At 45.9% G+C, this 20824-nt stretch overlaps 1 protein-coding gene across 2 annotated transcripts in view; it reads left to right on the top strand.

The window, feature by feature from the left end:
• Dock1 (dedicator of cytokinesis 1) overlaps nt 1–20824 on the top strand; it is a 497567-nt gene that overhangs the window by 406135 nt on the left and 70608 nt on the right. For both annotated transcript variants that reach the window (XM_057777087.1, XM_057777086.1), the window contains exons 32-33: nt 6029–6087; nt 15286–15434. In XM_057777087.1, the coding sequence (XP_057633070.1) occupies nt 6029–6087; nt 15286–15434 (208 nt within the window). The remainder of the gene's footprint in view (nt 1–6028; nt 6088–15285; nt 15435–20824) is intronic.

Here is a 20824-nt window from a genome sequence, read left to right as displayed (position 1 = left end):
GCAGGGCACAGCCTAGAAAGCAGAAGCTACCAGATAGTATGGACTTTTAGACATGGGTTAGATGAAAACCGAGATGTCTGCCTGCTTGACTGACATTGCACCCCAGAGGACATGGCCCAATCTTCTAGTAGAGATGCACTGACTTGGGAGTGTAAGAGAGTGCTGGGGGCTGGCTCCTCAGAGGAAAGAGATGTTACGTTAACTCCAGTGGTCTGAGGTAGTAGCTGATCTTAGGTGCTCATGTTTAATTATGTCTAGGGGAAAGCCTTGGATCTGAGGTAGAGTCAAGTCCTCTAATTCATGCCCTCTGGACTGTCTACTTGTGGCCTATCAGCTTCTCTCAGGCACATCTGAGTGGGATACCTCTATCTTATTTTTTTTCCCTGCCTGGTATGCCTCACCATGGCTCAGAAAAGTAGATTCTGGAATCAGAAGACCTACTTACTCATGCCCTACGCACCTGGGTTTAAGACACACAAAAAAGAAAAGCGAACCACACCATACTCAGAACTGTAGTGATATTTTGTGTTTTAATAAATAAAGTTTTCCTGAAGATCAGAGAAGCAGTGCAGCCAGCCATTAGAGAGACCTTTTACCTCTATGGAATCCTCAGATTGAAGGAGTGATCCTGTCTCTACTAATGCTCAGACTGCATCCTCAGACTGCATCTGAGCTCCTGTCTCCTCCTCCCTTATATTCTTCTCTCCACCCAGCCATATCACTCCTGTCTCCTCCTCCCTAGTACTGGGATTAAAAATGTGTGACCCCAAGTGCTGGGTTCACCTTTGTATGAGTTATGTTTCTCTTTTAAATTTTTGTGTAGCCCAGGGCGGCCTTGAACTAACAGAGATCCTTCTGCCTCTGTCTCGCAACTCCTAGTACTAAAAGTGTGTGCCACCACTGCCTGACCTCTAGTGGCTTAGCTCTGCACTGTAATCTTCAGGCAAGCTTTATTGGTTAAAACACAAACAAAACATCACATGCACAACTGAGTATATCAACACCAAGCAAGAGGAAAACTTGCTTATAAGCCTCAAAATAAAAAAACCTCAAGGAATCAAAGTCCATAATAAGAAAATGCTGCTATTCCAAACCTTAACACATCCTTGGTGCTGGTGGCTCCCAGGGACAGACATCAGGAGAATGCTGTTTTAGACTCTCATCCACCCTCCCCAAGCTTTTTGCATTATTGAGGTTCAGGACATATAAATACAATGCAGAAGAATTAACTTTAAATTCACAGTCATTTGACAACATCAATATGTCCACATGACAAGGGAACTCCATTCTCAGGACCCAACTTTGTTCTGGATTCGTGAATTGCTGTTGCATGTTTTTGTTATGTTGTTTGTTTATTTGTTTGTTTGAGATGGGGGTCTTTCTACGTAGCCCTGGCTGTCCTGGAACTCACTGTGTACATCAGGCTAATCTCAAAGGCACAGGGATCCTCCTGCCTCTGCTTCAGGAGTGCTGGGGTTAAAGGTGGATGTCACTCAACACAATCCTTTTGCAAGTGTTTGCAAGAAATTCCCTCTCACAATGACATCGCAGCAGGAGGAGGGCAAGCCCAACTCTTTTACTTACCCATATTTTTCCTTGTGAAATCTTTAACCTCCTAAGACTTGTTTTGCACCTGAACCAAAACATCACAAAAACAAAACTGTCCCATTTCATCAGGCACTGGTTTCTGAGGTGCCAAACTAGAGATTAGATTTTGAGGGAAACTAAGAATTAAATTTGATGTGACAAGTCCCGTTTTACAGCATGGTCTAATCAGAAGGTAGGATTCTATATTGCAGAATACGATCGATTCATTCCTCATGCTTATTATTTTTTTTCCAAAAGAGTCAAATTGTTCCGAGTAAATTCACTTCAAGGATAGAGGGAGACCCAGGGAAACAAACCTCATAAGCAGTAGCCCTGTGCCACCTTTCCGTTGGCAAAGCTAATTAGATACATTGATGAGGCATTGTCCTGGGGAGAATAATAAAGCTTAATGCAGGCAGAATGCTCACATCAGCCTGCATCTAACAGGGCTCATTCCCAGTGGTCTCATCCCCTCCTACCTATTGTGGGTTTTTTGTTTGTTTCTTTTGTTTTGTTTTTTCCATTAAGACAGAAATGCCTCATCCTACCCACAGGCCCACTTTTATCTTTCCTTTCTTTCTCTGTTGTCCTGTCTACCCTGTAGCACCCTCTGGCCCCAGACACTGTCCTCCTCCAGAACCTCTGACCAAGTCACAAGTCACTAAATCAGGCTGTGACATTCAGTGCTCTGGATTGCTCTCCTCAATCCCTTCAACACTGTTGGTCATCACCTGTGTCCTGGTCACTGACACAGAGTTTGGGTGCTTTGTACAAAGGTTGCCATTAGCTCATCGTCTTGGAGGTCAGAGATTTCAAGAGCATGAGGCCAATGTTTTCCTAGCTTCTGCTGAGTCTCATGCTGCGTAACAACATGGTTATGAAGCCTGGAAGAGAATCAAGGAGTTCAGCGGAGTGCTCATGAGAGAGAGAAGCAGGCAGATTTGCTTTATAATATGTACTCTGCCCATGACTAATCTATTCTTGGAGACCTAACTCTGTCCTGAGAGATATAACTCCCTCTCAAGAGATCTGATGAACTCAATCTTGAGAGAACCACGCCAGTCTCTTGAAAGACATTTCTCCAGCCCCGAGGGTGGTATTCTCATGATGTAACCACATCTAGATGTCTTAATATCTGTCATCTCTCTGTCCTGTTACCTTGGAGACCAAACTTGCAGCACATGGACCTTTGGGGACAAGAGTGTCCAAATCACAGCACTCCATCTTCAAGAATTTCATCTCCTTCTCCCCTAGAACTCCATCCTAGGCTTGCTTCTGCCCCACTCCAGCCTGGCTCCTTGTCTGCTTTAGACGTCTGCACCCACACGTCACATGTCAGAGTCACATGTAATTTTCTCTTCTTGGGTTAAAGATGCAGGAGTCCAAGTGCTAGCATTAAGCCTGGATGTAGGTAGGCTCTTAGGACTTCCTGGACTAGGGGAAAGCGCCTTCTCAAGCCAGCTTTCCTATGCTTCCATGGTATGTGAACACACAGTAATGAGGTCACTCAGCCCTTTGTCCTTCTGACCTGGTGGAGCTAAGGTTCATCTGCTCAGCACCATGAGTCCTGCGCTCCTTGTTGGAAGAGTGACTTGACGCTGTAAGAATGGTAAAGAGATGGGAACACTTTGGAAGAAGAGGAGTGTGTGCCGTGTAGGAAACAATGTGGGCTTATGATCCGAGGACCTGGACTCCCTTCTCTCTTTGCCCTGTAACCCAAGCCAAGTCGTCCAACATTTCCCCTCCAGGCTTGGGCCAGTTCCCTGACTCCGCACTGTGAGCGAGTCACTTAACTGTGATCTCCACGGTTGCCCTCAGCTCGGAGGTCTGCCTCCAGGAAATGAGCTTCAACCAGACACTCTCAGTTATCCTCATTTTTCTCTTCCAAGAGAAGAAGGTAGAAGTGTTTCCCGCGAGCCCTCTTGAGGTCTGGTGACAGCTGCTGCCCTGCTTGGGAATTACTAGGAAGCTTGTATAGACTCATCAGATCTGCCTTCTTATTAAATGGAAAGAAAGGATCAAGCCCACTGCCAGGGAACTCCAGTCCTGCCCTCCACCCTGAAACTTCCTCCTTCTTGTCTTGGTTTTCAGGCGTCTTGTCTTGTTCGACTGTTAAACGGTATTTTGAGCTCCTTGTGCTGTGGGCCTGGCTTTCATGAGAATTGCCTGCTCTGATCATTGCCAATCTTCTGGTTCTCAAATACTGCCATGCCCAATCATCACCTGGGTCCAGAAAGCAGGAGAGGGAAAACCCACGACTTCCACCACCCTTCAGCAAGGGAGAAGCATCGTGCTGACGAGCAGGCATAGAACTCTTAATTCTCACAGCAGCAGGAGAAAGGCAGGGTACTACCAGGAGTCACAAATGTTAAACCTGCAGCTGGCAAAATAAATCCCAGGGCGTCCTTTAGACTGTTAGAATTGTAATCAGAGAGGACCTGAGAGAAAGAGTCGAGGGCAGAGTAACAGAGACACCCACAAAGCCTACTGTTAGACAGTCTTGTGTTTTGAGAAAGAAATCCTCCCCATAGCCTGGATGAAAGATGTTCAATGCTGGAGCTAATGATAGCGCTTTTGGTACCACTAGCATCATTAGTGGGTTGAGGGAATGAACACGTGACCATAGGAACCCAGAGGGCATTTGTTTTCAACAGCCACACTACTATGTGTCCCATTCTTGTCTGAGGCCTTGGAGCTAGAAGTGACTAGTTCATTAACCTCAGAAGAAAAGTCACGGCTGGGTATGAATGTGATTCCTCTCTCCCAATAAATGGCAGAAGGTGCCAGGTTGCCATGATGCCAACTGCATCTTGCCTGGACCCAGGTGGCAGTGGCTGGTGAGAAACCCCAAAATTATGGGCAACTTAATGTGTTCTGGTTCCAGAACCCTTGAGCAATTTGAAGGGAGAGTCAAGAGTGGAAGGGTGTGTCCCAGTCACCCATGATCCCAGACTTGCAGGGTTTGTTGGTGGTGTGGCTTCACTGACTGAATCAGGCCTATCAATGACAGCGAATTCGGTGCTGGCTGAGAGTCCCTGATTTTCTGAGAATACCTGTCCTTGCTGGCTTGCTGGGCTGTGGTCTACATGTCCCAGCTGGGAGCCAGGGAAGGATATACATCATGCATATACATTATCTGGCATACAAAGTAATGGTATATACACACACATATATACATGTATACATATATACATATACACATATACGTATATATCATTAGCTTGTTCTTATACACCCTCACTCCACCCTTCCCCAAGACCCTTTCTTTGATTTCCTTCCTACCCCCATTCAGTCTCCCTTCTATTTTTTTAACTTATACCATTACCCTCTCTTATTTTTTCCCTCCCTTTAGATTTAATCCCCCTTGTATCCCACTTTCTATTTTCTTTATATATTTATATAATATGGAAAAGAATATATATACTTGCATATATGTGTGTATATATCTGGAAAGGAGTGTGCATATTACATAAACATACATATGCCTATATATGTATATGCGAGATCCCTCATAGAGGAATTGTGTATGTCATATGGATTATAATTTTTCCCCACTGCTGAGATGAACATGCCTCTGTAACCCCTCTGTTATGAGTGACAGACAGGTGTTTAGGGCACCAGAGACTTTAATAAGGTGGCAGCCAGCTGGGAGCTGTTGATTTAGCAGCCAGGATGTTTGCCTGAAGAGCCAGGACACCATCATCTGTGCTCAGCTTTCCCTGGCGCCTCAGCTGCCACAAGGACGAACGGAGCAAGCTCAACGATCCAGCTGCTCGGCTGCAATGCTGTATGATAATTTCGCAAATTATTATTTTTAATATAATCAGCTTTTTCCTTAGGCACTAAAAGAAAAAAGTTGAATTGCTCACAAACTAATAAAGGTTTATCTTCTGAAGCATCAAATTCTGTTTACTCATGAAACACACACCTCCTCTCTTCGCCCACCGGGAGGAAAATTAGCATTTATTTTCCCAGATAAACAAAAACTGGTGGAATGTTTGTTGACATATTTGGGTGTTAAGCTCTTGCTTACATTTAAAATGATATAGAAGAATGAGGTAAAATTGGAAGCAGCCTTCCCAGACTCTAGGGTTTCATTTTCCTGTGGGGAGGCTGCTGCTTTTGTGGATAGGATGCTCTCGGGTGCCTGGTTGTGCTAACAGCAGCATGCGTCGAAAACCAAACTCCCTCAGGCCCAGGAGCCATGTGACTGAAGAACACAAGATGCTTTGGGTGTTCATCACAGCTTCTCTGTGTGCTCTCAGCAATGCACTGTCGTCTGGGAGGAGCCGGGTTTCCACCTGGAGCTCTCCTTGAAATCCAGCTGCTGGCAGATGTCGTTGGAACTCGGACACAACCTTCCATCCATGATGCAAGGTTGGAGTTTGTCTTCTAGAGGCTCTGTAGACTGACATGGCATCTTTCTTTCCCTGGTGTCTAGGTATGGGGACATGAGGAGACAGATTGGCTTCGAGATCAGAGACATGTGGTACAACTTGGGTGAGTAGCTGGCTGTCATCTTGGGGGTGGAGTGAGCACCTTGAGTTAGTTCCCTCTGCATTGTGATATCGGCCCCATTTCTCAGTGTTGATACAGTGTGTGTGTGCATACATGTGTGCGTGTGGAAACGATGGCTCAGTCTTTATTCCTTAGGACTGTCCACCTGATTTTCGAGCAGGATCTCTCATTGACTTGTAACTTGCCAAGTTGGCTAGGTCCTGCTTCTTAGGCCCCAGGGATCCGCTTGTCTCCACTTCCCCAGAACTGGGGTTACAAGCATGAGCCACCTTGCCCAGATTTGTTTTGTACGGTTCTGGGTTTGAACTCAGGTCCTCCTCGTGATTGCATGGCAGGTACTTTACCAACTAAGTCATCTCCCCAACCCCTTTGGGATAAGTCCTCAATTCCTTCTCTTCCTCGGATAGTAATTACTGTTCCTTGCTCAGATCCATTTTCAGTAAGGAAAGCAGATTAAAAGGGAGAAAAATGTCTCCCTGAGCCAAATAAGGAAATGAAGAAAGCTTACCCTGGTATCAGGTAGACACATAGGTTGGACTGCGGTTGCTCCGAAGTACTCTTTGCTTGGATTTTCTCTAATTAATTTGCCAGACCACGTGACATTTGCCATCACTCACTGTTCAGTTGTGCAGAATCTACCTTCTTAGAGGTTTTTTCATATACTCAAACTCTGCATTTGCTTACCCTGCCACCAGGTGGTGGTAGCATGGTGTGCTGGTGTGATCAAAGCAGCGAGAGATCTGTTTAATGATAATATAAAATGAATATAACTTTACCCAGGAATTAATTCCTTAACACAGCACGTTTCATCAGTCACAACAAAGAACTTTCTATTAATCTTAACCAACAGCCAGCAAGGTGACTCTGCGGTTAACAGAGATTCTTCCCAGAAAGCCCAATGACTTGAATTTGATCCTAAGACTCATGTGGTTGAAAGAGAGAACCAACCCCTGCAAGTTTTCCTCTGCCTATACTATGACGCACTTGCATTCAAATGTGCATGCGCGCGCGTGCACATACACACACACACACATACACACTCCCGCGCACTCACGCATGTGCACACATACACAAACAAACAAATAAATGGGGGCTGGAGAGATGGCTCAGTGGTTAAGAACATTGACTAATCTTTTAGAGGACCTGGTTTTGATTCTCAGTACCCACATGATGGCACACAACTACGTTTAACTGCAATCCCAGGGATCTAACACCCTCTTCCTTCCACCCCAGGCACTATATTCATGTGGTTCACAGATATACATGCAGACGTAACACTCATATACATAAAAACAAAATATTAAAGATATATAAATGTGATAAAATTATGTTTTAAAACCAATAGGACATGATTTTCTCATAGATAAGTTTCTTAACAAAAATAGGGACTAACAAGAATGTGACTTCTGTCTTCAATGTTCCTATTGGGAGCCTAGTCATGATACTAAGTCCTTATAGCCATCTGCCTTCTGCTCTCAGAGCTTGCATCAAAGTATCTCAGACTATGTCGGGGTTACCCAGGTACCTGGAGATCATCAGGGATCAGCGTAGTACCTGGCAAGTATGGCTAAGAAGACTAACAGAAGCATGGTTTTTGATGGAAATACAGTACTGGATTCCATCACACACCAGGACACCCTGAGACAGACAGGAGTAGACTTTGTAGGGCCGATGCTGTTACTATGATCAGCAGGGTCAAAATGACCTCTTGGCAACCTAAACAAGATTCTCATTGTCCCTTTTGATGCCTCGCCCTTTCGAGCTCTCCGTGTCAGATGTGGGAAGGGAAATAGTTTATCATCTGCAGGGAAAGTCAGAATTTCCCAATGCTCTTTGTCTTTCTGTTTAGATGAAAAATAGAGCTCTTTCCTCCTTTTTTTCCTTGATATTGTTGAATTTTTATACGAGAGTCTTACTGTGTACCCAGTCTAGACCACCTCAGCTTCCTAAGTGTTGGCTTTGCAGATGTGTGCTGCCACGCCCAGCTAGATATTTTGGTTTTGATTTTAGTTTTTCTTACCTGAAATAGAGATGAGAAATGCCTGGGAAAATGAGACTATGAGAAACTCCATAGGTGATATTATTGTATAGGTGATATTATTCTATAGGTAATATATAGGCAATGCTGATAGCATAAGTGTTTGACTTGAGGTACCAGCCCAGCTCCTGGGCATAGAGCTGCAGGGTAGAGTTTCCTGGTGGAAGTGCAGAGCTGTCAGGGAAGCTGTGTCTGCTGTATGCAGCCGTGCTTGCAGAACCTGTACCACACTGTGTATATTGAGTATCAGAATTGGAGCAGACTTTAACCTAATCATAGCCACCTGTGTAGGGAGGACCTAAGTCCTGACTCTTGGGCATTCCAGCCTTCTGATCTCTGCAACATAGACCCTACAGGAATGATCCTGCCCTTCCTGACTTTCTGCCGTCTCTGAGGTGGCCTATGAACCCAGGGAATAGAGTGGGTAGTTTGCTAAGTCATGCTGATGTTTCTTTCTCCACTAACCTACCCTGTCCTGCTCCTGTGACCTCTGTCATGTGACTAGATCCTTCTGTGCTCCTCTCATTCAGCAGTCTAGTTTATACACTATGGCAATTGGGTAAAATTTGTCAGAAGACTTCCAATCCAGAAACCAAATAATCCCATGACGTGTACCTAAGGTGGGCTCAGTAGTGACAGACTGGAGCTTCTGAAACAGAGAAGGGGCCGTCCATGGGTCGTATTAACCAATTTTCTAGATTTCTTCTCAAAAATGCTAACAGATATATGTCACTTGACCTGAAAAGCCTGATGGGCTGACTCATGCCAGGCAGAACCTAGTGTGTTAGGTGTGAGGGGGGAATGATGAGAGGCAGAGAGACATGCCACTGGGCAGCTTGTACTGTAGTTCTCTGCCCAGTTGACAGGGAGTTCAGATCCTCTCTAGGCCCAGCATCCAAAAGGAGATGACATGAGTTTTGTTCCGCTTGCCAGACTGCACTGTGGGTCTGTCCCTTTGGTTCCTCTGGACATAGGCTTGCATGCGCAAGGACCTGGTCTCGGTCTTTATTACAACAAAAGAAGAGAAAAGAAAAGAGATCCCAAGGTCACGCAAGTAGAGGTCTCAGGGATCCGTGTTCAATGAGATGCCTCTTTCTTCCTTGACAAGCAGTGGCTGCTGTCCCAGGCACCCCAGCATCTTGCTGGGGTCCTGCAGTGGCAGGGTCACTGGTGGGAACTGAGGGAACTTCAGTACTGAGCCCTGGCTCTAGTTGGCCAGAGATTATCCTAACCTGTGGGTCTTCTTGCCTTTCCAATTTGTATGTCTTAATTTTGTTTTTGAGAGTTGTGTTTTTGTTTTGTTTTGCTTTTAGCAGTATGTTTTCCTGTCTTATATTTTTAATGCTGACCCTGATCTTTGTGCTTTTGTTTTTTAAGTTTTATTCTAATATCTCAATTATATAACACTGAGTTTATTGTTTTATACATGTACAGGTTTCTTTGAAAATATTCACTCCCACTACCCTCTCTTTCTCTCTCACTTCCACTAATACCCTTCACTCACTCACTCACTCACACACATACACTTCTATGCCCTTTTTTATCTGTTTGGATTTACTCAGTGAGTTTCGTTAAGGCTCTTACAGAAGCACGGATGAGGATTATTTCCAGGAGCAGGTGCACCTTGCCCATCGCTGTATCACGGAAGATGTCTCTCCCTCCGCCAGCAGCCAAACTACATGCTCCCTTTTAAGTATTGTCAGTTGCGTCTCTGAAGCTCCAGAGGTTGACTTTGAACCCACCCCATTTCTTCTCATGCTGTTTGCCGTGACAGCCACGAAGGAAGGAAAGATGGGCTTTGGGAAGAGTGAGGTTCTCCCAGAGCCTCCTTGGGAGCCTGCAGTCTTAGACTCTTCTCTTCTGTCCCAGAGTGGTGGACTCTCTTGACAGCATCTGCCATCATGTTCTCCTAAGGTGAGCCCAGCAACAGAGACTTTTGATTCACCGTTCCAAGAATGAAGATAACTGAGGAGGAGCCCCTCCCCCTTATTTTTACTCCCTAATGTGAACACATAGCTAGCGCCTGAGGGTTTCAAAGCTTGCTCATCAACAGCAAACATCAACTTGAGCATAAGAACAAGCAGGAGATCAAAAGGACCTTGGCCAATTAAAGAACAAGGATTTGTCATCTACAAGAAAGGACAACTGCTACGCAAAGAACTGAGAATTTCGTGGGATTGTGTTTGGTTTTGTTTTTCTTTGTGCAAATAATAAGGCCTTTGCTCCTCGTGGAATCTGCGGGGTCACCGTGACCAGCAAGGACCCTTCCTGCTGTGGTGCTCCGGTGGTGTTCGGGCCTGCCTGCCAATAGCGCTGTGCAGGCTGCCGCTCTCCAAACTCCTAGCAGCCCATCATGATTTCCCAGAGTGTGCACAATCTATTTTCCACATAGCTTCCTGTCTTCTTTTTTTTTTTTTTTCCAATGGGCTCAGGTTTGGGAATTTGTTGGCAGGTACATGTAGCCAGTTCTGCCAAGAAAATAAAAATAGAAGTCGGATCAGATGTGTTCCTCACCTTAGAATTAGTCACCTGTCACTCCACTAGTGCACCGGATGCCTTCCCTCCACCCCTCCAGGGCTGTGTGTGGTCTTTGGAGAGGGGTGTCTCATACAGATGTGCCCCAGCAGCCCTGCTGGGTGGGATAGGGCAACAGGCCTTTTCTTCCCAGAACAAAGAAAAAGTCAAAACCATATTCTTCCAAAAGAACTATAGGAAAAAAAAAATGTGTTTATTTACCCAATTCTCCTCTTATTTACGAGAACTACGTGGATAGGGTGGCCTCATCTCATCTCCCTTGCACCTTGGTTCCATCAGCTACTTTTGTTTGTTAAGCCAGCTCTCGGGAGTCAGCACGTGCTCCCTGACCTGATCTGACGGAACAGAAGTACTCACAGAGAGGCCTTGTTTTGGCATTTCTTGGCTTGAACTATTTTTTTTTAATGCAAGGATCCCCTTTGCTGGTGTTTTTTGGGAATGCGAAAGTTGGCTGCTTTTCATTAAACCCAGATACTGTCTGATGCACCCTAGCAGAGTTCTGTTCTGTGGTCCTTTTGTGTGCACAATTTTCCCACGATAAAACCCTGTCCAGTGGCTGAATTTCCGAACATCAAATGTGCCAAGGCAAACATCCAGACAATGGGGAAGGTACTGACTGGGAAATGCCTGGCTTCCAAGAAAGCCAGGTGTCACTTTCGGAGGCGTTAGCACTGCACCCTGTCACGAGAATAGAAATTCCAGGCAGGTCTGAAATAGGTACAGAATGCAGCTAGGAGGCCGAAGGTAGAATGTTTCCTCGCACCGTGGTTATTAGAACCTCTGCTACTTTTCTGTTGCTGTCATGAAACACCATGACCAAAAAAGCAACTTACGGAAGAAATGGTCTACGGCACCTAAGGTTCCAGAGAGACAGTCCATCGTGGCAGAGACAGTGTGGCAGCAGGCTACTGGAACGGGAAGCTGAAAGATCATATTTCCATCTACACCCAGGAAGCTGAGAAGGCAAACTGGAAGTGAAGCAAGGCTACAAACTCTCAGAGCTTGCCCCCAGGGGCATACTTCCTCCAGCAAGGCTGCACCTTCTACAGGTTCCAGAATCTTCCCAAACAGAGCCATCGACTAGAGACCAAGTGTTCACACACCTGAGCTGTGGGGGACACTGCTCACTTAAGCCATCACAATCATTCTGTTCTTCCTTTCTCTCCAAAAGGGGGAAAAATGCATGAAATCCCTTGACTCTCTTTGGCCCACATTCAGGTCCAGCATTAGAGACTTTAGCTTGATGTGCATCAGGGGAAAACCCACAATAATTAAACAGATAAATAATGAGCATCAGAAAGCTCTACCCACCTTACTAACTCTGGGTTGTGGACTCGTGACAGCTCTGTCCCCAGGGGTGTCATTCCTCAGAGGTCTCAGGCTAAGCTAGCCCGGTGTGTTTTCTGTACTACAAAGGAAGGGTGATGATCCACGGGGATGAAGCCCCTATTTTTTTTTTTTTTTTTTTTTTTTTTTTTTTTTTTTTTGTAGCTTAGTTTTCCAATGGCTGCCCCTGCGACCACTTGATCTGACTTGTCTGATCTTCCCAGCTAGGGACAATAAAAGCTGAGAGTGACAGCTAGAACTTTATGACACCGAAATTACAGCTGATGAACAACCTGCTGTCACGATCGGCTGTTTCCTGAAGCATTGGCTCTGACATCTTTTAGGCATAATACAAGGAAAATGTCACCTGAGGAATTGAATATAATGGCACTTTCAGGGGACCGCTTTGCAGCACTTGCATGCCTTTCAGAAGTGTTAAGCATTGAGGGAAATGGGCAGAATCGCACCACTGCAGCTTCAGACAAGATGCCAACTATTGAGCCAAAGTTGGAAATTTGGATTCTAATTAAATTCAGGTTCCTTGTCAGAGATTACATTTTGTACTTGTGTCCATTACATAAAAGTCATCTTTTGGCTTATGAGAATAGTCTGCTTTCTTATGTATGGTTATTTATAATAGACACATTTGCTTAATGACTCTCGTGACAGAAATCTGGGTTTGTTGAGCTATAAAGAAAAGCAAATTCCATATTGTATTTCCTGATTGTGTCAAAGTATTAATAAGATTAATTAACTCCAGATCAGCTGGCTGGTGTTAATAAGAAAATGTCACAAATAACTCACTCAGGCGTATCGTTTCTCACGCACCCTCGTGTTACGTGCTAGAATGAGACAATGTTAGTTACAGTGCAGCGGCTTGAAGATAAAGGAAGTGTTTTGTGATGAAATATGAGAGGTCGCTGCCTAGGAGTAGCGCTCCTGCCTCATCGTGTCCCCTCAGCAAGCTGGCGTGTTAGTCAGTGTTCTCTAAAGATACAGAACTGATAGAACAACTATGCGTGTGTGTGCATGTGTGTGCGCATGCATGTGTGCACATGTGCGTGTGTACATGTGTGCATGTGTGTGCACGTGTGTATGCAAGGGTGCGTGTGTGTGTCTTTGTGTGTGTGCGCGTATACATGCGTGCATGTGTTTGTGCAAGCGTGCATGTGTGTGTCTGTGTTAGTGGCTTATGGGTTGTGATCTTATGTTAGTCCCATGTGACTGTTTCAAGACTCTCATAATTGTTCAGTCCATGAAACTGGATGTCTCAGCAGCCCCAGCCTTGTGCTGGCATCCCAGGGAGAACCTAGAGAGCTGCTGGTCTTCAGTCTGTTCCTTCTCAAAGAAATAGGGTCTAATACCAGCAGAGGAATCCCTCAGCAGCAGAATAGATGAGCTTGGCAGCAAGAATGAGGGTAGGCAGGCAAAAGGCAAATGTTTTCTTCTTCCATGTCTTTTCTATGGGCTGCCATAATGTGGCCCAGATTTAGGGTGGGTCTTCCCATTTCCAATAATCTAGTCAAGAAAAATCCCTCACAGGTGTGCACAGCTGCTTGAGTTGATTCCAGATGTTGGTGGCTGACCACGGTGATTAGCCATCACAGCCAGCCTGCCTCTGTGCAGTCTAGTAACCTCACTCCACATCGGCAGGGGCTGTGAACCGGGGATTGCCACTGCTTTCTCCCCTGCCTTCCCTGGCTCTCATCAAGCCCGGTGTATCTATGCCACTTATGCCTTTCCACAGTCATCCTGAGTTCAGTGACAACACAGACAGAGGGGCCCAGAGCTCTCTAAGCAGCTTTGACTGGCCAATGAGCCCTAGGAATCCACCTCTGTCCACATCCCCAGTGCAGGGAATACAAGTGTATTCCACCCGCCACAGCTTTGTTTTCTATTATTTTAAATTCTGAGGATGGAACTCAGGTCTTCAGGCTTGCAAGGCAGGCTCTTTATCTCTTTAGCCCAACAAAGCTGTTCTAAAGAACAGCATAAATGCTTCCCTATCCAGCAGCAGCCTGAGGTGGTAGACCCTACTGTTTCTGCAGTCCCAGGCCCCAGCAGGGGCTCTGTGTGCTTTGACTGCAGCCATTCAGAGTGTTTCATAAGTCATTGTGTAGTTCCCAGGTGCCGAATGGACCACACCTCTGCACACCATCTAGGAGACAGAAGGGACCTGGGACTCCCTGGGTCAGCTCCCATGCTTGTCAGATGCTGGCTCTCCCAGCCCCAGTCTCCTGCCCTGTCTGACTGAGTAACAGATGGTGACCATGCCCTTGACTTATGTGCCACAATTGACTTCTTGTAAAACCAGCCTCTCTGATCAATATATAGGGAGATTTTGTCTCAAAACAAACATCGAAACAACTCCTCTAAAAGAATACAATAGTACCTCTAAATATCACTACACACACTGAACAAGACATGCTTACAGGTGACAAGTTTTTCAATATTCTTTTTTATTACTATTGTATGTGCATACCTGGTATGGGGGGAATACATGCCATGACATGTGAGTGGAGATGAGAATAACACTGGAGGGCCCTCTCTCTCCTATCTTTATGTGGGTTCTGGGATCATACTTGGGTCATGAGACTGGTGACAAACACCTTTACCTACTGTGCCATCTTGCTGACCTGAGACACACTTAGAGAATAGTGTGTCATTGCTTGCTCTTGCTTTCCTCACAATTCAACCTTCACAACTCCTCTCTACAGATGAGGAGACTGGGCCATCCCTGCCCTTCTGTAATACACAAAGTGAATGTGTCTTTTTATTAGCTCCCCAGGTAGGACTAGGGGAGCTTTTATTTTTTTTTTTGTATATGTATATGAGCTTGGTGTCCTCATGTGTTCCATGTGTGTGAAACCCATCTCCATGCCCTCTGCTTTATTGACTGAGGCAGAGTCTCTCACTGAACTCAGAGCTTGCTCTGTCCGCTAGTCCAGCTCACCACCCTGTCCCAGGGATCGGGTCTCTGCCTCTCACGTGCTGGATCCCCAAGTGCTACCATGCCTCTCCAGCTTTTATGTGGGTACTGGGGTTCTGAACTCCAGGATGCATGCTTACATGGCGAATGCTGTATCTACTGAGCCGTCTCCTCAGCCTTCAGGCCACACGTGACTTGAAGTACTCAAACTCCTTACAAGCAAGATCGGGTTCACAATCATGGAGGCTCCCATTAAAAATCACTGGGTCTGTGTTGCTGTGTTCTTAAGCCCCTTCTGGAAATCCACCCCTTTCTTTTTAAATTAATAGATGTCACATTTCTCTATTGAAAGGTCAACACAAGATAAAATTCATTCCAGAAATGGTCGGCCCAATACTGGAAATGACGCTGATTCCTGAGACGGAACTTCGGAAAGCCACCATCCCCATCTTCTTTGACATGATGCAGTGTGAATTCCACTCCACCCGGAGCTTCCAAATGGTAAGGATGTAAGGGGGCAAAGAGTGTGAGGGCTGGAGGGACGGACAAGGAAGACTGGAAGGCATTCACAGATGATCCTGTTGCTAAAGGTGACGCTCACAAATGATTCGCAAAAACAGTTCTCCACAGCTAAAAGAAAGTCTGTGACCATCCTTACTGAAGAATCTGTCATTATCTGTCTTCCTCTTTGGGGTCCTCAGTTTCTGGCTGTTCCGTACTGATGTTTATATAGACCTGACACTAAATCCTATGTTAAAGTCCCTTGAAGCTGGAATGAGGGCTTAATGAGTTTAGAGCATTTTCTGTGTAAGCATGAAGACCTAAGTTTAAATCCCTAGAATACTTGTTTGGGTTTTTGTTTTTTGTTTTTTTGTTTTTTAAAAAAGGCTACCCCAGCATAGTAACACATACTAGTGCTGGGGCAGGAAACAGATGGATTATAGGAGCTTGCTGGTTGGCCAGCATAACCAAAAGGGTGAGCTTTAGGTACAGTGAGATGTACTGTCTCAGGGAATGAGGTAGAGACTGAGAACAGGACACTCAGCATCCCCCTTTGGCTTCTGCAGGTGGGCTGTGCACTCTAGTCCTCTGCAGGTGGGCCATACACTCCTGGCCTCTGCAGGTGGGCCGTGCACTCCTGGCCTCTGCAGGTGGGCCGTGCACTCCTGACCTCTGCAGGTGGACCGTGCACTCCTGGCCTCTGCAGGTGGGCCGTGCACTCCTGGCCTCTGCAGGTGGGCCGTGCACTCCTGGCCTCTGCAGGTGGTCTGTGCACTCCTGGCCTCTGCAGGTGGGCCGTGCACTCCTGGCCTCTGCAGGTGGGCCGTGCACTCCAGTCCTCTGCAGGTGGGCCGTGCACTCCTGGCCTCTGCAGGTGGGCCGTGCACTCCAGTCCTCTGCAGGTGGGCCGTGCACTCCTGGCCTCTGCAGGTGGGCCGTGCACTCCCCGCACAGACATACCTACTCAGATATACACATAATACATGCATATACATATATATATATAATTTTGTATATATATATTAAGGATGTGTATGTAATTTTTAAATTTGATTTTAATGGAGATATAACCCTTCAGGAAACAGGTGGACTTTTTGCCCCAGGCTGCTCAGTTCCCACTACCCACAAGTGTACTACTCAGTTCCCACTACCCACAAGTGTACTACTCAGTTCCCACTACCCACAAGTGTACTGTTAGTTCCCACTACCCACAAGTGTACTACTCAGTTCCCACTACCCACAAGTGTACTATGCACCTGCTCATTCACAGAGCTTGAATCACATTGAATGTTTTCCCAGTATACATACTCAGAAATGCAATTTTGGAATCAAAATACTTTTGTGCCATTTGACATTATTGCTAAATTGTTTGGTATTATTGCTACAAGCTTTGACCTGCCTTCACTGCTGCCACCTCTAAAGCCTGGTTCCAGTGTCACTCCAGGCTTATAACCTAAAGTACTTTTCCCAGGCATAAAATTCATCTGACTTTTTGAATTTCGTATGAACCAAGCACAAAGAAAGACTTGTAAAAACTGCTATTAAATTTATATTTTAAAAAACAGGTAAAGGGAAATAAAGTATTTATATAGATAAATGTCACAAGTCCAGAAAACTGAAATCGAAAGCCTTTAAAGCCGTTTATACCATTTCTCAATTTTTAAACGTAGTCTTTGGGTCAAGATAAAGGTCAAGGGTGACTGAAATGAAGATGCATGAGAGGTGAGTGTCTGCATCTCCTCCCTCCTTGCGGTCTCTGTGTCTGGTTGCTGTATTATGTCCTCCAAGAGTCTCCTAAGGAGGCGCTTCAGGTTTGCTGGAAACTGATACAGTTAACAAGAGCCATGGAAGCTGGGTCTTCAGTCTAAACATTTGTCTCCTTTTGGGCATTCAGACTCTGTCCTTTGCTTTTGCAGAAAGCTAAGCTTTCTGAGTAATACCACAGAGACGCGATGCTCCCCAGATTTTAGCTCATGTTCTATACGCATTTCACCGACTTAATACACGCCTTGCTTGGATGTAAGCAAATAAAAAGCACAGCCATGAACGAGCAGATCCACTAAAGAGATGTATTGTCTCATCCTCCAGCGTTTTGCGGGACACTCACAGGCTGTTTCCATTTGTGCTGAGACGCAGGGTTACATGCATTCACAACCTTTAAGTGAAGCAAACCAAAAGACAAAAACCATAAAGCTTACTGAAGCAACCACACGATCACAAGCTTTCCCTCCACACCAGAACAAATACAGGAAAAAATCCACTTGTAAAGAGGAAGGGTTTGTGTAGGCTCACTATTTGAAAGAGATTTGCTCCCGATCAACTGTCCCTGCTGTTTGGGGTCTTTAGTAGGGCAGCTCATCATAATTGGACAGGAGGAGTAGTGGAACAAAGCTACACACCCCAGGGCCAGGAAGAGAAAAGAAATCAAGAAAGAGCTGAGGCCATGATCTTCCTCAAAGGTAGACCTCATTGGCCTACACACGTCCCACACGAAAGGTTTCCTGGAGACCAAGCACTTATCCCGCGGGTTTTGAAGGCGTGCTAACAATGCAAAGAGTAGCAGGTCTCTTCTGTGTCAGTCTGTTTCCGAGGGTTGTTGAAAGATCAGCTGCCTCAGCCACCCAGGAAAATGCCATGCCCCAAACCTTCCCCATCACTCACTTTGCTGCTGCTGTCCTAGTCACTTGGTTTTCTAGTGTACATTAGTTACAGTGGCCTTTGTTTGGCCTCTCTGCCTCCTAATCAGCCATTTGAGAAGATTCACCATTTCTTGCCCTTTCTCAGCTCCAACCTTCATCCTTCTCTTCATCCCTACTCCCCCACACCAGCGCTCCCTTTGAACACAGCACTTGTCTGTTGACATCCTCTCTCCTTCTGGCACCTTCCTGCTTTCTGTCTGGCTAGTCCTTGCCAGCCTGTTCTCTTAAAGCAGAAGGCATACCCCCTATTCCTTATAGCCATCTCTGCAGGTACAGCCTGACTGGGTGCATGCCCAGCCCCCAAGACACAGCTGGCTCAGCCTGCCTCTCCATCCAGGAGCTGCTGGGATGGGGATGGTTGGCTGCTGTTTAAGTAATCCACCACGAATGCAATTATCTAACCTGATTAGTCACATCACTGAGGGCTTAAATTGCCTCTACTTTTATAGCAGATGCACAAACCTAATGGAGTGAGGGGAAGGCATTAGGGTATTTTGTTTTTAGGCAGCTTTAGTGTTTTGGTCACAGGACACAGCCTCTTCTAAAGATTGTGCCTTCATAGCAGAGAAGTTGATATGCTGATGCTTGTGAAATATGCATTGTGGCCAGGTTGTATTGTTGACTTGTAATTGGAGTTTGGAGGTGACCTACTGGGTTCAGGGGGTAACCTCCATTTGACTCAAGATTAAATTGTATCTAACCATGCCTGGAGTTTTAGAAGCCTGTGCTGCAAATTGGCTTTCCCAGAGTTGCCTGGAGTTGTTGCCCTTGTACTCCTCAGCCACAGTGCCAGCATTTTATTAGCACGTTCTTTCCAATACAGTTCCTGGAAGAGCAGAAACGGCCTTCAGGATCCCTGTGCCCTTGCCCTGTGCAGCCTCTCCAAGGTTCTTCCATTGGCTGGGCTCCTAGAGTGGTATGATGGGGAGGCATAAGGTTACCCATTCAAGAACTGACAACCTTTCTAGGACTATATTTCTAACTTGGGTCACTGAGTCATCTTGGTTTCTTCAGTTCTGGACAGATTTCGCCATGAGCCATCAGTTCAATGAAAGTCTGTAGGCCTGGGCAAATGGCTTATTCAGCAGAGTGCTTACTGGGCATGCACAAAGCCATGGGTTCAATCCCCAGCACTGAGTAAACTAGGCATGGTGGTATGCATTTAATCCCAGCATGTTAGAGGTGGAAGTAGGAGGATCAAAATCTCAAGGTCATCTTCAGCTGCCTAGCAAGTTTGAAGCTAGGCTGGGATACATGAGACCCTGGCACAAAAAAAGTCTAGAAAAAGCAAAACAACAACAATAATGGGAAAGTCTGTGGACACAGGGTCTCTCATGCTAGTAAGAGTCACCTGTTTATGGCCAAGTTGTGCAGGGACTGGCCCCCAGTGGGTAGAACTGTGACCTAACATGAACGGTCTTGGAGCAGACAGAAGCCTGTGAAATACAAGGCAGCCTAAGTTTCTTTCAGAAATCCCTCCTGGCTATAGGCATGTCTGTCCTATGGGCCAGCACAGAAATGGAAGGAGGACATGGTCAGCTGGATGCTCTCTCGCACCCCATCCCCACTCTCTGTCTTCCTCCCTGCCCCATACTGTCTTTGGAGCATGTCCTTTTCCTCTGTGGTTGTAGGTCCTGCAAGAAGCAGAGGAAAGAATACATGTGAGAGTCTCAGCTTGGGGACCTCACATGTGTCCCTGGGATGATCGGTCCTTGCCTTTGATAGAGGGGCTCCCCTGTCACTTCTCTCCCCTCTCCAAGTAAGTCTCCCCTCAGCCGTTCCCATTCCTTCTTTCTCTCCCTCTTTCATCTCTGACTGCTTCTGAAACTCTAGAGTTTTGATTCCTTCAGTCTGTCCTAAGACCCTTCCATGATCTGATTGTCCTACCTGTTCACCTAAGACATCCCATCCTGCTGGTTTCCCTCCAGGATTTCTCTGTCCACTCTCAGTATAGCATGTTGCCTCGATTCACCCTGCTTTCATGGTCCTCTGCTGTTTCTTCTTTCTACCCCATCCTGCAGTAGCATAGGAGAGGTGGGGAGGCGTCCAGATGGTCCTGCCCCATTTCTCTCTCTCTCTCTTTTTTTTTTTTTTTTTTTTTTTGGTTTTTCGAGATAGGGTTTCTCTGTGGTTTTGGAGCCTGTCCTGGAACTAGCTCTTGTAGACCAGGCTGGTCTCGAACTCACAGAGATCCACCTGCCTCTTCCTGCCCCATTTCTCATCCACCTCAACACAACCTGGCCTTGGTAAAGGGATGATGAACCATCGCTTGGCCTTACACTGACTTTTCTGCTGTCTTACTGACAGTCTCCCAGATGCATAACCCGAAGAGTCTCAGCCTCACACTGCATTTTACTTCCGAAACATAAAAATGAAAAAAAAACACTTTAAATTCTCTCCTGACATATTTTTTTTAAGAATTCCATTTGTTACAGCTTTGGAAAATACAGTGCTAACAGCTGAGAGGTCTAAGCAAATAGCCACACAGGCCACAGACCATTGATAAAGCCCGCGGCGGGAGAGGTGAAATCATGTTCTCAATCATGGGGCTGTTTCATGTCATCTCTGTAAACTGCTTCGCCACCTCCAGACGCTCCCATTTAGTAGTAACAATGTAAACATGAGTCATCTTGGTATCATCCAAGATTGCAAGAAACTCAGTTCCTGGGTCTCTATTTGAATACTCTCTTT

This window comes from Chionomys nivalis, chromosome 8, assembly GCF_950005125.1.
Source record: "Chionomys nivalis chromosome 8, mChiNiv1.1, whole genome shotgun sequence".
NCBI lineage: Eukaryota > Metazoa > Chordata > Mammalia > Rodentia > Cricetidae > Chionomys > Chionomys nivalis.
Note: the sequence above shows the minus strand (reverse complement) of the source record. Positions and strands in the feature narration are given on the sequence as shown.